The sequence below is a fragment of the Chrysochloris asiatica genome, unplaced genomic scaffold, assembly GCF_000296735.1.
Source record: "Chrysochloris asiatica unplaced genomic scaffold, ChrAsi1.0 scaffold00059, whole genome shotgun sequence".
NCBI classification, from domain to species: Eukaryota; Metazoa; Chordata; class Mammalia; order Afrosoricida; family Chrysochloridae; genus Chrysochloris; species Chrysochloris asiatica.
This window is the reverse complement of record NW_006408577.1, coordinates 13,221,713-13,242,178: the sequence shown is the minus strand read 5'-3', so window position 1 is coordinate 13,242,178 and position 20,466 is coordinate 13,221,713. Positions and strand designations below refer to the sequence as shown.

The 20,466-nt window shown below is 35.9% G+C and overlaps 1 protein-coding gene across 1 annotated transcript in view; it reads left to right on the top strand.

The window, feature by feature from the left end:
- Window positions 1-20,466, top strand: part of COL5A2 (collagen, type V, alpha 2) — a 214,197-nt gene that overhangs the window by 175,393 nt on the left and 18,338 nt on the right. Inside the window, exons 33-46 of the mRNA XM_006864036.1 lie at window positions 359-457; window positions 1,464-1,571; window positions 1,837-1,890; window positions 4,726-4,779; window positions 4,995-5,048; window positions 5,425-5,478; window positions 5,872-5,979; window positions 6,086-6,139; window positions 6,614-6,667; window positions 7,563-7,724; window positions 12,624-12,731; window positions 16,904-17,011; window positions 18,937-18,990; window positions 20,202-20,309. Of these exons, the coding sequence (XP_006864098.1) occupies window positions 359-457; window positions 1,464-1,571; window positions 1,837-1,890; window positions 4,726-4,779; window positions 4,995-5,048; window positions 5,425-5,478; window positions 5,872-5,979; window positions 6,086-6,139; window positions 6,614-6,667; window positions 7,563-7,724; window positions 12,624-12,731; window positions 16,904-17,011; window positions 18,937-18,990; window positions 20,202-20,309 (1,179 nt within the window). The remainder of the gene's footprint in view (window positions 1-358; window positions 458-1,463; window positions 1,572-1,836; window positions 1,891-4,725; window positions 4,780-4,994; window positions 5,049-5,424; window positions 5,479-5,871; window positions 5,980-6,085; window positions 6,140-6,613; window positions 6,668-7,562; window positions 7,725-12,623; window positions 12,732-16,903; window positions 17,012-18,936; window positions 18,991-20,201; window positions 20,310-20,466) is intronic.

The following is a 20,466-nucleotide window of genomic DNA, read 5'->3' as shown; positions in this document are numbered from 1 at the left end:
GCTCCCATAAGTCCTGGAGTAGTGCTGTAGGATAAGTACTGGACTGCATGGTTGGTTTGAATTTCAAGGTTGGTGGTTCAAATCCACCAGCTGCTCCTCAGAAACACTATACAGGGTTGCTCTCAGTTGGAGCTGACTCGACAGCCCTAAAGAAGGACAACAAAAGATTTACAGCTTCATAAATCCTATACTAGGCCATTAGGAGTGGAGACAGACTCCAGGGCACACACAGCAGCATCAGTACCTGCTCATGTGTAAATTTTTCTTCAGTATGCTAAAATTTGCAGGTTGCCAGAGACATATCCTTCCATTGATAGATCTAACACTTATACTACTTGATATTCTAATGTTCTGTTAGGGAGAACGTGGAAATCCTGGGGAAAGAGGAGAACCAGGAATAACTGGACTCCCTGGTGAGAAAGGAATGGCTGGGGGACATGGTCCTGATGGTCCCAAAGTAAGTACAGTAGGGATTTTTTTCTTTTAACACGTTCTAAACTTACTCCTGTATGTGATGCTAATAAAATGTATTTCTCTTGATTTTGCAAGATAATTTCTTGATGGAATTATCTTGTTTAAAAAATATTTAATGGATGCCTAGAAGGCTTTATTCTTGGCAGTAAAGATCTGAAAAAAAGACTTTCTCCTATGATGTAATTTATAGTCTAGTACACACAGTGATGCACTCCCATAAAGAAACCCATTTTTAATGTTTGCTTTAAATAATATTAATAGCATTTTACTAGGTAGAGGTGAGAAATTTTTTTTTAAATGGAGATTTACAGACATTCCTAATCATATGCTCCATTTCTCTTTTCTTATTCTCTATATTTCTGCTTATAAAATACATAAAAGTATGTGGGTTTTCTAACATATGAAAAGATAATACATTATAGGGCAAAAATAATTACGCTTTATGTTTGGGTACCATTTTGTGATTGGTAGAAGATAATATGGACAACTTCTGTATACATAATTGAAGTACAATTTTTTGGTTGTATAACCTGAGCTTCCTTATCATATCTTCAGGGTCCATAATGAAGGACTCTGATAGATACTGTAATTACTGAATGACCCTCAAAACAGCATAGTACCACAGATTTATTAGACAGATCATTAAAAACTTCTCTAAACTTTATTCAGTGTCTTCTTTCTTTATCACGATCCCTATGATATTGAAAACAACAAAGACAAAAAGGCAACTATGTCATTTTACTTGACTTGATGATCATTTTTCTCTAAAAGGAAAAATTGGAAACATAAAACATCAGTTATAAAAGCAAATTGTCATTTCTTATTTCAAAAAATCAACCCAGAGATAATTTTCCTGAATAAAAAATATCAGCACTGAGATAAACTATTTGAAATTGCTGACATTTAGCTGTTTCTGACTTCCAAAATAGCAATTACATGTTAGACTATATTAATATATTGGTGAAGTTACAGATTGATGTTCACTTTAGGGAAGTCCAGGCCCAACTGGGACCCCAGGAGATACCGGCCCACCAGGTCTTCAAGGTATGCCCGGAGAAAGAGGAATCGCAGGAACTCCTGGTCCCAAGGGTGACAGAGTAAGTCTTTCTATTTTAGTTCATTCATTTAGACTTTTTATTGATAATTATTTCCTGGGTAGAGTTTACCTTTCTACCATCTTGAGACACAAGCCATTAACTCACTCATTCATCTATGTAATATATTGTTTATTGAGAAACTGCACAGTGCCAGAAAATATTTTAAGTGTGAACATGATAAATAAACTCCTACTGTCTTGAAGCTTCCTTGCAAATGTGGGAAAGAAAGAATAAATGAATCAACTATATTTGTATATTTTCCCAGGGTGGCATAGGAGAGAAAGGTGCTGAAGGCACAGCTGGAAATGATGGAGCAAGAGTGAGTAAAAGCAGTCCTTTTTCTTAGCTGGACTAGAAATCAGCATTAGCATAACCATGTAAATTTCCCTGTACATTTAAAAATAAAGTTAATTATGTTTCATTGGCAGTCAGAATTGCAGAATGATGAAATTTGAGATTTGATGTTGATCAACCATGGGTGTTAATTTTGCTTGCCCTGAACTAAAAGCTGGCCAAAATGTAGTGATTTTTGAGAGACTGGACTTAAACACATATTCATTGTATTGTTGTGATCAGTACTTTAAGGGGTGGAAACCCTCCTTATCATTCTCTACCATGATTATTTTATGTGCATAGTTTATTTCTATAAAAATGATGATTTAATGAATTGGCTCAGACTTCATTCCAGTGCAGGCAAGTAGAGTTTTGTAGAAGAGCTAATATTGTGATAAATATTTCTTGATATCCTGGATGTGAAAATCACTGCACATTCAATCCTCATTAGTGCTTTCATCAATAGACTGAACACATGTAAAGAAGGATGGTTGATGTCAACACATTGTTTAATGTCCTACCAGAAGTTGACATTTAAGAAACTCTTTTATTGTTGCTAGTTTCCATCAAGTCGCTTCTGACTCGTAGGATCCTATGCACAAGCTTTAGAATGCATTAGTAATACCAAGGACGATCATAGTGCAAAAATAATACATTTTCAGACTTGAACGACTCCCTCAGTTAGTTAAATGCAATTAGTCACAATGACTCAGACATACAATATTTCCTGGAATATGGCCTGGGGGTCTGATGAATAATTTCTCTTTCTGTATGTTGTACATTGCTACTAGTTGTCATGTGTGCCCTGAAAACAGCAGTTATTCCATCAAAAAGACCTCACTGTCTTCGTTCTGCACGTTGAACCACTGTTAATACTTTGGTTATGTTAGCTTTTGATTAAGAAAATATAGAAGAGTTTTTAGTCTAAATTGTAATTATCTGTGTGTTTTTTTCCTTGCTGGGAAAAGCTAAGTAAACATGAAATATTTAATTTGCCAAATTATGAATGTGAGATATTTCTTGCCTTTTAATTAAATCTAATAATTAATTAGAGTCCTAATGTGGTGCTGCAGGATAATGCGCTAGACGGAAGGTCGGCATGTTCAAATGCAGCAGTCACTCCTCAGAAAACCTGCCTAGACAGAGTTGCTATGAGTCGGAAGCGACTCGAAGGATCATAACAACACAATATTTAATGCAATATTTAAAAAAATAGCCTAAGTAAATCTGGTATGTTATTTATATTTTGCATCATGAATAGTTTGTAGTGTGTAGTATGTAATGCAATACTGTTTGGAGGAGTTATACACTGAGAGGTCATTTTAGGGTGAAATCTGACATACATGTTTATCGTTCTCATGCTCCTACTTTAAAAATGCAATATAAGAGGGTCAGAACTGAGACAATGTCTTATAGGTAGTAGAGCATAACATTGTTTTAACCAAAAAAGCAGATTAGAACACTCATTATAAGCTCATAATAAAAGAAAATGATCAATAGTATATTTTCTTTGTATCAAAAAACATGAATGTAAATATGAAGTGATTTTTATATTTTGTCATACCCTTTAAGGAAGTAAATTAGGTAAATTGTTAGAAGAATATTATTCCATTATAGATCCAGAGAGTATTAAAACATAGTTTACACATGTTCTTGTCATAACTGTAAAATTAAAAAGTCATTTTGGTTGCTTAAGTTTTTTCAGTAAAACATCCAGAAGTTAAAAACAAAACAAAACAAAACAAAAAAAAAAACTATCAGGAGTGCATATGAAGGGCAATACACAAATGTCAGCTAATTTGTTTTAACACAGACTTCAAAACACTGCAGCATTGAAAGGTTTCAACTTGTGTCAACATGACCCAGGTTGTACTCCACTTGGCAGCTCTCTAATACTTTGTATGTAAATAACACTCTTTTTCATCTCAGAAGAATACAGAGAACTGAATGTTTTAGTAAAATTTCCCATTTTCAGTAAAATTGAGTGATATACTATTATGTTATGACTCCAGAATGTAGTATTCTACACACAAGAAGAAAAGCCTCTTTTCAGTTTAAACCAAATTTCAAAATGTATTTTGTTGTTGTTGTGAGGTGCCATCAAGTTGGCACCGAGTCTTTGTGACACTAGGTACAACAGAACGAAACACTGCCCGGTCCCACTGCAAACTCACAAGATTGCTAAGCCTGAGTCCATTTCCGCCACCACTGTGCTATTGAAGAAAAACGTTAATTTAGATCTAATGTTCAAGGGGAGTGGTGCTGTGTGTGGGTTAATGGTGTGGTGTGGTGCTGTGGGCTAATGCACTAGATTGTAAAGTTGATTTGAACCACAAGGTTGGTGGTTCAAGATCACCAGCTGCTTCTTAAACAGGGTTGCTATGGGTTAGCACTGAGTCAATAGTGCTTAACAACAACAATGTTCCAGGAGTCCTGGAGGCTCTGTAGGATAAGCACTTGACCATAAGAAAGGTCAGCTTGATTCACTCACCAGCCGCTCCTCTGAAACCCTATACAGGGTCACTATGAGTTGGAACCGACTTGATAGCATTTAATAGCAACAGCATCACAGCAGTGTTCAAGATAGTTATGAGTTGACTTATATAATTTTTTTTAAGTTCTGTTGAGAAAATTTGATGGACATTGTTTTAAACCAGACAGAAAAACTCAAGAATAAAAATATATAGAGATTATATTGCTCATTGTAGACTGTTTTTACAAAAACAGCCAAGCTATAGACTTCTTTTTTGTTAGCTTATTGTAGCATGGGAATATCTGTGCCTGCTTTCCCTCAATAGTTCTGTATTCTGTTAATTGACAGGGTCTTCCTGGTCCTTTAGGCCCCCCAGGCCCTGCAGGTCCCACAGGAGAAAAGGTAACGTTACAAGCTGTTATTTTGTAGATACAAAATTATGAGACATGAATTCTGACTCTTTTATAAGTTTTTCTCCTCCATGAAATATAATAGTTGTACCACATCACCATAGATTCCTCCCCATCTTATTTTCCCACACATATACTCAACATCATACAGTTGTATTCAGTTTGGGTATTGCTTTAGAACATAACCATGAAATGTCTGCTTTCTAGGGTGAACCTGGTCCTCGAGGTTTAGTTGGTCCTCCTGGTTCCCGTGGCAATCCTGTAAGTAACAGTATTTCTGTGTTCTTTAATGTAAGATTGAATAGTAAAGCATTTCATCATGGTCTTGATATTTGCATAAAACCATACCTGTTTGTTTAGACTATTTATAACTTTATGGTTTTTCAACTTTTAATTAAACTTAAAACCCATCAGTGTATTAGGGCTACACAATCTACTAAGTCTAGATAGGAAGCATCTTTGAAGTTTTTGACCTTGGGAATTTTGTTGTATGACCAGTATCTTTATAATACTTGTAAGAGTCTTCCTGAAGCAAGTCTTCTTTAAATATATATTCCTTTTTATATCATTGTATTCTAAGTACTATTCCTCTTTAGAATAATGTGTGAAAGCTAAAATAATCTTTATCTTCTCTTAGGGTTCTCGTGGTGAAAATGGCCCTACTGGGGCTGTTGGTTTTGCTGGAACCCAGGTATAATTTTCAATACCCTAAATTTGTAAACAAACACTTCTTGTTATAGAGTTAAATTTATTATCATTGTCATATATTTCAAAGATATGTTAAATATCCTGGAAATTTTATAATTTTGTAGGCACAATTGTACTTTTCCATAAAATTTTTTCTTAGATGAACTCAAGAGTTGATATGTTTGTACCACTTTAGCTTGTATATTTTTTATAATAAAAAGGTGGTTAGATAATTTATTTTTCAGACTGTCTTCAACTATCTCATCAGGGCTGAATTTTCTTCAAATTACAAATGATTAGTTTCCAATAAATGATTAAATAATATGGTAGCATTAATTACTTTGAAATAATTTGCAAACAAATCTTAATTGTTTCTCATTTGTGCAATTGCATATAGGGTCCTGATGGGCAACCTGGTGTAAAAGGTGAACCTGGAGAGCCAGGACAGAAGGGGGATGCCGGTTCACCTGGTCCACAAGGTCTGGCAGGATCCCCTGGCCCTCATGTAAGTTTAAGGTGGAAAAAAAGGCACAACTTGAAATTAATTACCAATTATTATTAACCAATTTTTTGAATTGCTAAAGTGCACTTTTGTTTTTCTTTCTACTTAGGGTCCTAATGGTGTACCTGGATTAAAAGGTGGTCGAGGAACTCAGGGTCCACCTGTAAGCTGATTTAAAATTGTGGGGGTTATGAATAGCTTACCATAGACTTCTAGTGCACTGTAGGACACTTCAAAGTCAATGTTAATATGATGCTGTAACAATATGATTTTATTCACATATAATGGAAAAAACTCTTAATCTGGATTAAAGTTTAGTTACCTTGTAGATCCAGCTGCCTCACATGAAATATAAATTGTATGAATGTTTTCTGATCCCCTAAAGCTATAAATATGAAGCATAAAAAACACTTTATATAATTTAATGTTCAGGATAAATGAAAAGTGGATAGAAAAAAAGAGTGCTCTTCCTACTAATTAATACAAGAGCAAACTCAAAAACATGTGACCTATTATATCAAGAGAAAGTATATTGTTCACAAGGACATCTAAAGGTCTGTGAAAAATAGATTATAGGAAAGTATATGTAACTAAGTCGTATTATTTTTAAATTGCTTAGATGACATTGTATTTCTAGGGTGCTACAGGATTTCCTGGTTCTGCTGGTAGAGTCGGACCTCCAGGACCAACTGTAAGTCAATGGAGCATTTCAAATAATTGATAGTGGAGTAATTGTAAATATATATGTGTGTGTGTGTGTGTGTGTGTGTGTGTGCATATATACATTTGGGAACATGGTAGTTCCCTATGATAAGCACTAAATTGAGAACCACAAGGTTGGTGATTTGAGCCCCCCAGCCTCCCCACTGAAGAAAGATGGTGCTTTCTGCTCCTGTTAATATTTAAAGTCTCATAAACCCTATACAGGGTTGCTATGAGTTGAAACTGACATGACAGCACTTAACAGCAAGACACATATATAAATTTGGGTATAGCTATATATATATTTCTTTGAGCATATTATTTATTATTTCATTTTATATGTTAATGATTGTTTTCCTGTGTTGAAAACTGTTCTCCCAATAATTCATACTGGTATTTTTTCAAAACAAATTTATATTGAATAATCCAGTATTTTTGGATGTGCTTATTTGCAAGTCCTTTTTAGCCCCAGTGTTTGTTGTTCCACTGAGGCACTAAATACTAACAGTATTGTGTGCTAATAAACATTCCCTTCAGTTAGGAAGCACCTCTGAAACTTTCTTTAATAAATGTCAATCTTTTATTCTAAGATGAGGTCAAATAGAATAAAATATTGTATATTCATTGTTGGAGCAGAGGCTTCAAGAACTTGAAAATTCAAGATAATTCCATCGCTTTTACTAACAGCTCAAAGGGAATTTTCTGAAAGTGATATGTAGATTTTTCCTGTCTAACTAATCTATGGTTGTTTTTTGTTGTGCTTTGCTTAAATATACAGAATGACTGATAACAACATCTGTATCAGACATTGAGAGCGTTATTTCAGTTCCTATTACCTGACTTCTACTTTGTCCTCCTGGCTTTTTCTCTCTATAATGTACTAGGGTGCTCCAGGACCGGCTGGGCCTTTAGGGGAACCTGGTAAGGAGGGACCTCCAGGTCTTCGTGGGGATCCCGGCTCTCATGGACGAGTAGGAGATCGAGGACCAGCTGGACCCCCCGGTGGCCCAGGAGACAAGGGAGACCCAGGAGAAGATGGACAGTCTGTAAGTTCATAATCGCTGTTTCAGACCACCCCTACTTAAGATATTTAGAAATAGAAATCCATAATAATCACTGTCCCAAAAAAACTATTTAAACATTATTGTGAGCACACTCATAAATCCTCTTAGAATTTATATTTCTTTCCTCTAGAAAAATAAGTATGTGCATAACAGTAATGAAAAACTAAGAAAACAGTAATGAAAAACTAAGAAATGAAATAATTATCTTCAAATATAAGTACCATATGAAGAAAATTTGATTTAATTTTGCTATTCAAATGCCTCTAAACATAATGTATTTGGGTCGATAACTATTTGTTTACTTCACTAAACTCATTTTTTGATGATTGTAGATTTAAATGCAGCGATAAGAAATACATGGTGAACCTGTGTACTCTATATCAAGTTTTCCTCAATAATAACATTGTATAATCTACTAGTACACTGTCAAAATCAGGATATTGACACTGATACAGTACACTGAGCTTGGTCAGCTTATTTCTTACTTCCTTAAAATTTCTTTTTATCGTTTAAAAAAGGAGATATATTTCTCTGCATTTTGTCATTATTAGTTTTCAAATTTCTTTCTAACTGATAAGCAACTTTCACCTCTGAATAATCTTACTGGTTCTATATCGATTACAAATTTGCACATATATATGTATTTACTAATTTAAGTAAAAACATGTTATTACTAGGGTTTCATTTCATTCATACACTGGTTTATTATAAGCAAAACATTTTTTGGCAAAGTTTCAGTGACTGATAGGTGACTACAAGCAAGTACTTTCAATAATACACTGTCTTACTCTAGTTGGGGTATCTTAGAAAAATAAATCAGATCAAAACTATGGTTTCAAAGGGGATCTGCTGGGCAAACTCAAGGCAGAGAGGTTAGTTCAGAAGGGCATAGCAACTCTTTTTTAATGATTCCAAAGGGGTAATTTTGATAGACTTTCTTGAAGGATACAAAATGCTCACAGGGGCTTTTTATGAAGATGTTTTAAGAAAGTTGAAAAATGCATTGGTGAGAAAAAAATCCAGGAAAATTGTGGTGCGAAATTTTGTCCATTACAACAATGTACCTGCTCATTCTTAAGTGTAGCAAGAGATGGCCTGTGAGAATTCTGTTTGAAAACTTCAGCCCATCCACCCCACAACTCAGATCTTAGCTCTTCAGACATATTTTTGTTGCCAATACTCAAAGAACATTTCAAAGGTACAAGAGTTGAGTTCCTCAAAGATGCCTAAACTATCATTTTGATATGATATAAATCAGAGTTTAGAATTCTTTAAGGAAGGGTTGTTAGTTGTTAGGTGCCATCGTGGCAGCACCAACGCATAGAAAATTTATGTACAACAGAATGAAACACTGCCTGGTGCTGAGCCAACCTCACAATCATTGCACTTGAGCCCATTGTTGCTGCTACTGTTTTTAAACCATCTTGTTGCGGGTCTTCCTCTTTTTCACTGGCCCTCAACTTTACCAAGCATAATGTCCTTCTCCAGGAACTGATCCCTTCTGACAATATGTCCAAAGTATAATAGAGGAAGTCTGGCCATACTGGCTCCTAAGGAACAATCTGCTATTCTTATTCTAATATAGATTAGTATGTTCTTTTGTTGTTGCCTGGTACTTTTAATATTCTCTTCCAACACCATAGCTCAACTGCATCAATTCTTCTACGGTCTTCCTTATTCATTGTCCAGCTTTTACATGCATACAAGGTTCTTAAAAAATACCATGGCTTGGGTCAGGCACACCTTAGTCTTCAAACTGATATCTTTGTTCTTGAACACTTTAAAGAAGTCTTGTATAGCAGATTTGTCTAATTCAATAGGTCATTTGATTTCTTGACTGCTGCTTCCATGAGGGTTAATGGCTGATTGGATCAAAATGAAGTTTTTGACAACTTCAATATTTTTTCCATTAATCTTGATGTTATTTATTGGTCCCGTAATGAGGATATTTGTTTTCTTTACACTGAGGTGCAAACCATACTGAAGGCTCCAGTCTTTGATCTTCATCAGTAAATATTTTAAGTCCTTTTGACTTTCAGCAAGCAAAGTTGTATCATCTGCAAATCACAGATGTCCATAGTCATCTTTTTGTTGTTGTTTTTGTTGTTTTAAATGTATTTGCAGTTAATGAGTCTTCCTCTAATCCTAATGCCATGTTTTTCTTGATATAATCCAGTTCTTAAATTATTTTCTCATCATATAGATTGAATAAGTATGGTGAAATAATACAACCTGGCAAACATCTTTCCTCATTTTAAACTATTCGATGTTTTAAATAATTTTGTTCAAACAACTGCCTCTTGGTCTACATAAGGTTCCTCATGAGCACAATGAGTGTTCAAGAGTAGTCATTGTCCTCAATGCTATCTATAGCTTGTTTTGATCCACACAATCAAAAGCTTTTGTGTAGTCAATGAAGCACAGGTAAACATCTTTCTGGTATTCTTTGCTTTCAGCAAAATCCTCAGACTTCAGCAATTAGATCCTTTCTTCTATAACCTCTCTGACTCCAGTTTGAACTCTAGCAGCTCCATGACAATGCAGCCCTTTAACCAAATTTAAAACTCCATGCAGCCTTTTAACCAAATTTGACTTGCGTGAGATATAATTATATTTTCTGATCATTTCCACATTCTCTAGGGCCACCTCTCTGTGGAATGGGCACATATATGGATCTCTTCCAATCAATTGGCCAAGTAGCTGTCTTCCAAATTTCTTGGCATAAATAAATGAGTGCCTCCAGTGCTGCATCAGTTTGTTGAAAGATTTCAGTCTGTATTCTATCAATTCCCAGAGCTTTGGTGTTTGCCAGTTTCTTTAATATACTGTGAACTTCTTTATTCAGTATCGTTGGCTCTTGATCATATGCTACTTCTTAAAATATCTGAACATTAACCACTTCTTTCTGTTACAGTGACTCTGTACCATCTTTGTTTGATGCTTTCTGCATCTTTCAATGTTTGGCCCATAGAACCCTTTAATGTTGCAAGTCAAGGCTTGAATATTTTCTTCTTTGAACTCTGCTTGAGAAATGTGGAGCGTGTTCTTCCCTTTTTGTTTTCTAACTCCAGATTTTGTAATTTTATATTTGACTTTGTCTTCTTGAGCTACCCTTTGACATTTTCTATTCAGCTCTTTTACCTCCTCATTTCTTCCATTTGCGTTAGCATCTCTACATTGGAGAACAAGATTCAGAGTCTCATCTGATATCCATTTTAGTCTTTTCCTCCTTTATTGTCTTCTTAATGACTTTTTGCTTTCTTCCTATATGATGTTCTTGATGTTATCCTACAACTCTTCTTGTCGTCAGTCATTAGTGTCTAATGCACCAAATCTTGAGATAATCTTTTAATTCAGATCTTTTAATTCTTGAGATGATCTCTTAATTCAGATGGGATATGTTCAAGGCCATATTTTGGCCCTCATTGACTTGTTTTAATTTTCTGCTTCTTCATCAATTGCATATGAGCAAGAGATGGTCTGTTTCACAGTCTGCCCTTGTCTTCTTTTAACTGATGATTTACATCTTTTCCATTGTCTCTTTCCAGATGAAGGTAAATTAATTTCTGCATATGCCATTTTGTGAGGTCCGTAGTCATCTTTTTGTTGTTGTTGTTGTTGTTTTAAATGTATTTGCAGTAAATGAGTCATTAGTCTCATAAAATTTTATCATGCAATCTCCACCATCATTTCTATCACCAATGCCACATTTTCCAAAGACTGATCCTTCCTCTTTGTTTCCAATCTTTGTATTCCAGTCACCAGTAATTATCAATACATCTTGATTGCATATGTGATCAATTTCATATTGAAGAAGTTGGTAGAATGCTTCAGTTTCATCATCACTATATTTAGTGGTTGGTGCATAAATTTGAATAATAGTTATATTAACTTGTCTTCTTGTAGGTATATGGATATTATCTTGTCATAAACAGTGTGATACTTCACGACAGATGCTGAAATGTTCCTTTTGATGATGAATGTGATGTCATTCCTCTTCAATTAGTCAATCATTCCTGGCATAGTAAACCATATGCTTGTCAGATTCAAAATGACCAGTAACAGTCCATTTCAGCTCACTAATGCTTGGGACACCAATGTTTAAGCATTCATTGTGATAACTTCCAGTTTTCCTAGATTCTGTTATTAATGGTGTTTACAGATATTTCTCCTCATGTTGAATTGTGTCCCATCAACAAATGAAGGTCCCAAAAGTTTCACTCCATTTGCATCATCACAGTCACCTCTACTTTGAGGAGACAATTCTTCCCTAGTCATATTTTGGGACCCTTCCAAACTAAGAGGCTCATTTTTCAGCACTAGATCTAACAATATTCTGGTGCTTTTCATCATGTTTCAGTACTCAGTATTCTAGCTCTGACAATGTTCCACTGCTGCTTATAAAATTTTCTGTGACCAAATATTTAGAACTAGTCTGTCTCTCCTTCTACCTAATCTGTCTTATTCTGAAAGTTCATTTGGAATCTGTCCACCATGGGTGACCCTGTTGGTATTCAAAATATCAGTGGCATAGCTTCTAGAATCACAGAAACACACAAGTCACCAGAGTACAGCAAACTGACAGATGAATGGTGGCAGGAAAGGGTTAGAGAGATGGAAATACCACCTTCAAAAGTGTATAAACCTAGATGAAGGATGAGTTAAGAAACAAATAGTTTGACATTTTGGTATTTTTGTTTAATAAAAGTTTCTATAATTTTTATAGCAATACTTTACTTACTCTTGCATATAATGAAGGTTTAATGAACCAGAGGAATTTCTCTCATATTGAAATTTCTATTAAGATCATATATATTGTCAAATTAGCAGATACAATTTTATTCTAGAGTATTTCTAATTGTAGTTTATCCTCAACCTTAGGGTCCTGATGGCCCCCCTGGTCCAGCCGGAACTACTGGACAAAGAGGAATTGTTGGTATGCCTGGGCAACGTGGAGAGCGAGGCATGCCTGGCCTACCAGGTCCAGCGGTGAGTTGTTTCATCAGTCAATGACTTTTCTGGTTTGTGTGTTGTATTTGTGTGTTGTGTACAACATATGGTACAATATAATTTATATCTCTATTGAAAATAAATATGTTTAAAGTGCTTATTTTATAATATAGTTATGGACATGCTTTATTTTAAGTTATAAATTTTGAGTATCCTTTTTATCTTAAAGGTCACATTTTTTCAATTAAGTATCTCAAAATGTCTTTGAAAAATATATTTAACTCTATTACTAGAGAAGTAGGTAATTATGGAAATGAATTTTTGATGATTCGTAAATATTTTTTCAAAGTTTAGAAAGATCCATGGAGTTAGAGAAGGGCTTAATGTTTTTGTGAGCAGATAGCCTTTTTTAAAAATAAACATGCTTGACAAAATATTTATATTTCATAGTTAACAGAGTAAGTTTTCATAAACTATCAAAAGAAAGTAGTAGTTGAGCTAAAGTGAGTAGGATTAGAAGCAGAGGATGGGTGAACTGTGAAATAGCCTATAATATCCTGATCCTTGAAACATACTCTGACGTTATTGTTAGGTGCCACTGAGTTGATTCTGACTCAGTTTTGTATGATAGAATGAAACATTGCCTGGTCTTGTGCCATCCTCACAATTGGTTTTATGCTTGATTCCATTGTTGCCGCTGCTGTGCCAGTTCATCTTGTTGAGGGTCTTCCTCTTTTTTTAACTGACATTCTACTTTACAAAGCATGATGTCTTTCTCCAGGGACTGGTCCTTCCTAATAATGTGTTCAAAGTCTGGAAAATGATGTCTCGCCATTCTAGAGCCTAAAGGCATTCTAACTTTACTTCTTCCAAGACACAGTTGTTCCTTTTTTTGACAGTTCATGGCATATTCAACGTTCTTTCCCAACATCGTAATTCAAATGTATCAGTAAGAATTTCATATCCCTTGGTGGTGGTGATTATGTGCCGTAGAGTCAGGTCTGACTTATAGCAATGCTATATAGGGTTTCTGAGGCTGTAAATCTTTATGGAAGCAGGAAGTCTCCTCTTTTTCCCTAGGAGTGGCTGGTGGATTTGAACTGCTGACCTTGCAGTTAGCTGGCCCATTCTTAATTCACTACTTTACCGTGCTCCTCCTCAGACTCCCTAAAGAATAATAAAAGTTTTATTCAGTGTTAGCTTTTGAGAGATCAAAATTTACCACGGAAAGATTACATGCTTGAGAGAAAAAAAATTATGTTTTGATGTGGAAAATAGACAGAGATGTTACTCCTGGTACCTTAGAAGTGGGGGATATGTGGGTTGTTGTTGTTGCTGTTAGGTGTGACTCTATGTACAACAGAATTGAACACTGCCTGGTCCTGGGCCAATCCTAGTCAAGAGAGATTGGTCAAATCTCACAAAGTAAAAGAACACAGTCTTCCAGATTGTCAAGGCCTCATATCTCAGTCGCAAACTTGGGAGTCCCCATGACATCCTGTTTAGATATAACTCCACAAGAGCTAAGCCATCTTCGTTTAAGGATTCTGAGAGACCAAAAACTGACCCAAAGACAGGACATGAGGCGTCTATTAATTGCAGAAGAGTAATCAAGGCAGTGAGTGTCTATTGCAGAACAGTAATAAAATATTACAAGGCAGTTATATACAAGCAAAGACAAACTACAATCTAATCAAGGCAGGGTGAGTTACCAGCTGGGAGTGCAGACAAGCTGGATAGAAAAGCTCTGCTTCCCTGTTTCTTTGTTCACTACTGGGGACTCACCAAGCTCTTTTTTTACTAATAAAGAAGCAAGCTGCTTCTGTCATGGCTGTTACTATGGTTGGACTCATTTTTGGAACTAAGAATGGGGGTGGGGTGAACTAGACAATCTGCTTAACTTCTTGGACCCTGATATAGCTAGGGTCCACCCCCAAACCACAATGACTTATAAAATGGGGCAATATTACTACAGAGGCTAGTTTATCATAGGCACCATGCCTGACAAGAGTGAGCCCCAATAGCTGGGGTCTATACCCAAACTACAATGATTTAGCAAATGGAGCGTTATTACTGCAGGGTCTTATTCTAAGTGGAGCTATTATGCTTAGCAAGAGTGGGACCATATTGGAGTGCTTAGGCTTTGATCACACAGACCTGCTGCTACAAATTCAGGAGTTTCCCACTAGATCCTCAGGATACTAGTTGTAAGCTCAAGGATTCTCAGGATCCGCCCTCACATCTGACCTGGTGACTCCTAATGCTGCCTCTGGTATGGTAATCCACTTAAGTGACTCACCAAACTCACGGAAAGCACTGTATTTATGATTATAGTTTTATTATAACAAATAAGATACAAATGAAGAAATTGTTGTTGTTGTTAGGTGCTATTGAATCAGTACTGACTCATAGCTACCCTATGCACAACAGAACAAAACACTGCCCATTCTGGTTAGGTTTTAGGCTAACCTCACAATCATTGTTCTGCCTGAGCCTACTGCTGCTGTCACTGTGTCAGTGAATCTTGTTGGGGTCTTCCTATTTTTCTCTGACCCTCCACTTTACTAAACATGATATCCTTCTCTAGTGACTAGATCCTCCTTAAAATATGTCTCAAGTACGAGAGACAAAGTTTGGCCATCCTGGCTTCCAAGGAGCTCTCTGGCTGTACTTCTTCCAAATTAAATTGTTTGTTCTTTTGTCAGTCCATGGTACTTTTAATATTCTCCTACAACACCATAGCTCAAATGCATCAATTCTTCTACTGCCTTCCTTATTCACTGTCCAACTTTTTCATTCATATGAGGTTATTGAAAATACCATGGCTTTTGACAGGTGTCCTTAGTCCTCGAAATGACATCTTTGCTCTTCAACACTTTAAAAAGGTTTTTTTGCGGCGGTTTTGTTTCTTGCGTTTTTTGTTTTGTTTTTTTGCTTGTTGTTTCCTTGGTTTTTGTTGTTTTTTTTGGGCAAATTAAGTTTTTTGCCACTTTCACTTTTTCTCCATTGATATGGATGCTGTTTATTGGTTCCGTGGTGAAGATTTTTGTTTTCTTTACATTGAGGTGCAACCCATACCTAAGGCTTTGGACTCTGATCTTCATCAGTAAGTATTTTGATGAGGAGATTCTTAGTGCTGTCTAGGAAGAATCTCAATTTGGAGCTTCCATATCACAAAAAAGAGACATGCTTCCTTAATGCATGCATCAACATCTTTCACCAACCAGGGAGCCCTTGGAGCTTCTGTGTTTAGAGCCTTTATTGTGATCTCATTACCTAGTAATGATTCCTTGAATCATACCCTCCTCCCCTGAGGTGGGCTGATATCATAGAATGTGTCTTTCTAGTCTGGCTAACCCCCATCTGAGTTGCATCATTAAGATAATTCCTTAAATAGTGTGACTTAGTTGTTGTTGTTAATTACTTTTTAGTCAGTTCTGACTCATGTGATGTTATATACAACAGTATGAAATGTTGCCTGGACTTGCACCATATCTGTGATCTTTGCTATGTGTGAGCCTTGTGGTTATTGTGTTAATAATACCGCTCATTGAGAGTTTTTCATTTTCATGTGTTGGAGGTCTCATCAAAGACATTTCAATTACTGGGGAAATTCCAAGGTTTCAGAAGTTATCTTTCAGGAACCAAGGACAAAGAGCAAATTCTTTGAGTAAAGTTGATTGTAAACCCTTCAAAGGTAAAGAATGCTATCTGATCCCTTGGATATGTCAGAATGAGTATGATAAGCACTGAGCATGTCTCTAAGGATGCATTACAATGGCATGAGGGTTAACAGAAAAATGAGCAATTAGAGAAAGCTGAACTGTAGTCCTATATGAGTACAAGTAATCGGGCTGCGAACCTTAAACCCAGCAGTTTGAAACTACCAGCCGCTCCAAAGATGAGGCATTCTGCTCCCATAAAGATTTACAGCCTCGGAAACCCTGTACAGGGTGGCTATGGGTCGGAACCGACTCAACGACACTTAACAACAACAATCTTAATATAGTGTGGCGCTGTAGGATCAGCATTGGACAGTGAACCACAAGGTCTGTAGTTCAAACCCATCAGCTGCTCCTTGGAAATCCTATACAGGGTCACTGTGAGTCAGAAGTGACTTGACAGCACTTAACAATAACACCAATCTTAATATGAACTGACCTTCTTAAATTTCTTTAGAATTAGTTGGAATATTTGTATTTTTATTTCAGGGTACACCGGGAAAAGTAGGACCAACTGGTGGGCCAGGAGATAAAGGTCCACCTGGACCTGTGGGACCACCAGGCTCACATGGCCCTGTAGGGGAGCCTGGACCTGAAGTGAGTACAATTATGAAAATGACTCTGTTCTCTGTTGTCCGGGTGCCATAGGGCTTTTTTTTTTTTTTTAATTAAAAAATGTATTATACATTTGACCTTAAAATTTTTTTTTAGTGCTCTTCTTTGATGTACTCTCCTTCCTTAGAGAGTTGGCTAAATGAAGACTGATATAAAGAAAAGACTTGAGATTGGTGTGTTTTTGCACTGACCTTCATTTAGTCTGGAGCTATACATTTTATTTGATTTAGGTCATTGCCAAATTGTTTTGAAGGTGAAAAGACCCATCCGTTCATCTTTTTCCTTGTTATTATTTTATCCTTTAATGGCACATTTGTCAAAATTGCCAAGATTTATGGTGATAGGATTAATATAACTATTACAGCTTGTGAGAAGGGCAAAGTAGAATATCATTTTACTTGGACTCACTCTAAAGTAACCTTATAGATGCCATGTTCTTTTAGGCTGTTTTAAGTGGAAATCAGTCTTTGAAAGGTAATTTGAGAATTTACATTTTGGAAAACTCCTTTCTTTACTGTTTTAATGAGTAAATCACAAAACAGTTAATGTCATTTTTAATATCACATAAAAAAAAAAAGAAACAAGCAATGCCTTTCAGAGAAATTTTTGATCAAATAGTAAAATCATAACTTTGGAAAAAAATTAGGGAGAGAAATCTCTGTCTTTCTACATAAACGTATCTATGACTTTAGAATTTTAAAGTTTAGGTTCATAGAAAAGCTGAGCAGAATGTATAGTTCCCAGATACCTGGGTCTTCCCATCTCCCCACCTCCTATCTCCATCCAGGGTTTCCCCTACTGTTAATATTGGTGTTACTTTGGTAACAGTTGATGAACCAATACTGATACATTATTTTTAACTAAAGACTATAGTTTACATTAGGTTCCACTCTTTCTTTGTATAATATAGTTCTGTGAGATTTGACAATGAATAATATCATATTGTAGTGTCATGCAGAATAGTTTCACTGCTTTAAAATGTCTCATGGTTCCTCTATTCTTCCTTCCCACCCCTCCTGAAACCTGGAAACCACTGATATATTTGCCCTCTTTGTAGTTTTACCTACATAATAGTGGTTACGAATCGGGCTGGGAACCGCAAGGTCAGCAGTTTGAAACTACCAGTTGTTCCGAGGGAGAAGGATGAGGCTTTCTGCTCCTGTAAAGATTTACAGCTTCAGAAACCCTATACAGGGTTGCTATGAGTCAGAACTGACTCCACGGCACAAAACAACAACAACAATGTCCCATGGATTGAATAATGTAATATGTAGACTTGTTGTTGTTATTAAGTTCCGTGGAGTCGGTTCCAACTCATAGTGACCCTGCACAGGGTTTCCAAGGCTATAAATCTTTACGGGAGCAGAAAGCCTCATCTTTCTCCAGCAGAATGGCTGGTAGTTTCGAACTACTGACCTTGAGGTTAGCAGCCCAATTCATAACCACTACGCTACCAGAGCCCCTTAATATGTAGCCTTAGTTTTTGTTCATTAAAAACTGTAAGGATATTTGGAAAATCTATTATAGATTTTTTTCTTTTTCTATAAAGAATAGAAAAGTATCCACTGGTAGTATAAATAAATGCTAGGAAATGTCCTTTTGGTGCTCTAGGAGATGCAGGGCAAAAAGGATTATTTTCTTGTTCCAAATAAAAAAAATAGAAATGAAGAATTTAGATTACACTAAAATGTCTCAATAATTTCACAAGTAATTTAAAATAGTCAAAAAGATGGTAGAAGCCCTTCTTTAACTGAGATTTCTATAAATGTTCATTTATGTTTAATAGAAAAGCTGGGGAAACATGCTCCATTTTTTTTTCCTTCTGGTAAAAGGAATGAGTTTTGTTTTCATTATTCAGTTAATTGTTTTTCTTTTCTTTTTTTTTTAACAAATGTGATTCTTTATAGGGTCCTGCTGGTAATGATGGTACTCCAGGACGGGATGGTGCTATTGGAGAACGTGTAAGGCCAATTTCAATGATTAAAATGTCTGGAGTAAAGTACATATGAAATCTTTATAATATGAACGAGTAAAAACTGTCCTTAATCCTGTCCCCTTCAGTGTAGACTTTTGCTTTTTCTAATAGTAACAAGCTTTTTTGTAAGGTCACAATTCTGGTAGGTCTTGTAAATGAAGAGAGTTAAATATAGAAAGTTGGATGACAATTTTGGTAAATGTAGGATAGCAAATTCCTTTGGTATTAGGCTCATCATGAAGGCTTTAGATAAGGATACACATGAAGTGCTTTAAATTTCAATCCCTTCAGGAAAACATGAAAATGTAAATAATGCTATGAAACGTCTCAATTTCTGTACTCATTCTCAATGAATGCCCTTTGAGGAAATAAACTACACGGCGTCCTAAGAATTGTATATTCTATGATGTGTTTTGAAATTAGATATGAAGTGAACCAAAAATCTCTATAACTTTGTCTCAAGTCCCAGTTCTCTTAGTTCCATACTTGTCTGAAATTATATATCAGACGGTAAAAGGCAAAAATCATCCCCAGCCCAAGGACTACATTATGTAGAATAGATTTTGAAGCCATGCAGCCCTGGATTAAAATAAATTTTCTGAGCCTTAGGGTTCAAATATTTAAAAACAATTAAGACCTATTCCATTGATCAGTTGTATGTTAAATAACTTCCTTAAAGTACCTATCACAGGGTAGGCTCTGAAGAATATGGTCATATTGAAATGGTTTTTCAAATGGTAAGGAATCCTTGTGTGGCCCTGCAGTATAAAGTGAGGAAAGGGAGATTGGTAAAGCAGAGATGGAAAAGGGAGCTCAAACATCAGTTTTCTGAAACAATACCTCAAAAGTTGAAGATCTAGAAATTGGTTGACTTAAAATTATTCATGCTTTTGGACTCTGGGAAAAATCTTTAAGTCTTTGTGAATTCAAGCATGTGAGTATCCCAGTTTGAAGTCTGCTGGTCCAGGCGATGACTCCCATGCTCCAACAAGCTGGAACATGAGACCAAGTGGACAGGGATGGTGGGAGGGATGAGAGAGGGATGAGAGATGTCTGAATTAATTTCATTCTTGTCAATTTGATTTATTAATAAAAGGAAAATATGTTGTTTTTCCTAGCATGAATAACATGATCATATGGGATATCAATGTTTTAGAATAAATATCAATAGAATAATATCACGGTTGATCTTGTCAGGGTGATCGTGGAGACCCTGGGCCTGCAGGTCTGCCTGGATCTCAGGGTGCCCCTGGAACCCCCGGCCCTGTCGGTGCTCCAGGAGATGCAGGGCAAAGAGGAGACACGGTAAGGAGAGAGTCAATTTACACTGACCATTATACACCATTATGCACATTGATATGCTGTGTTATAAGCCTTACATGTACACTTAGTTAAACATTCTAAACAAAAAGTGATAAACAGTCAATATGAATAAATTGCTTATTTTTAGTATTAAGGAAAA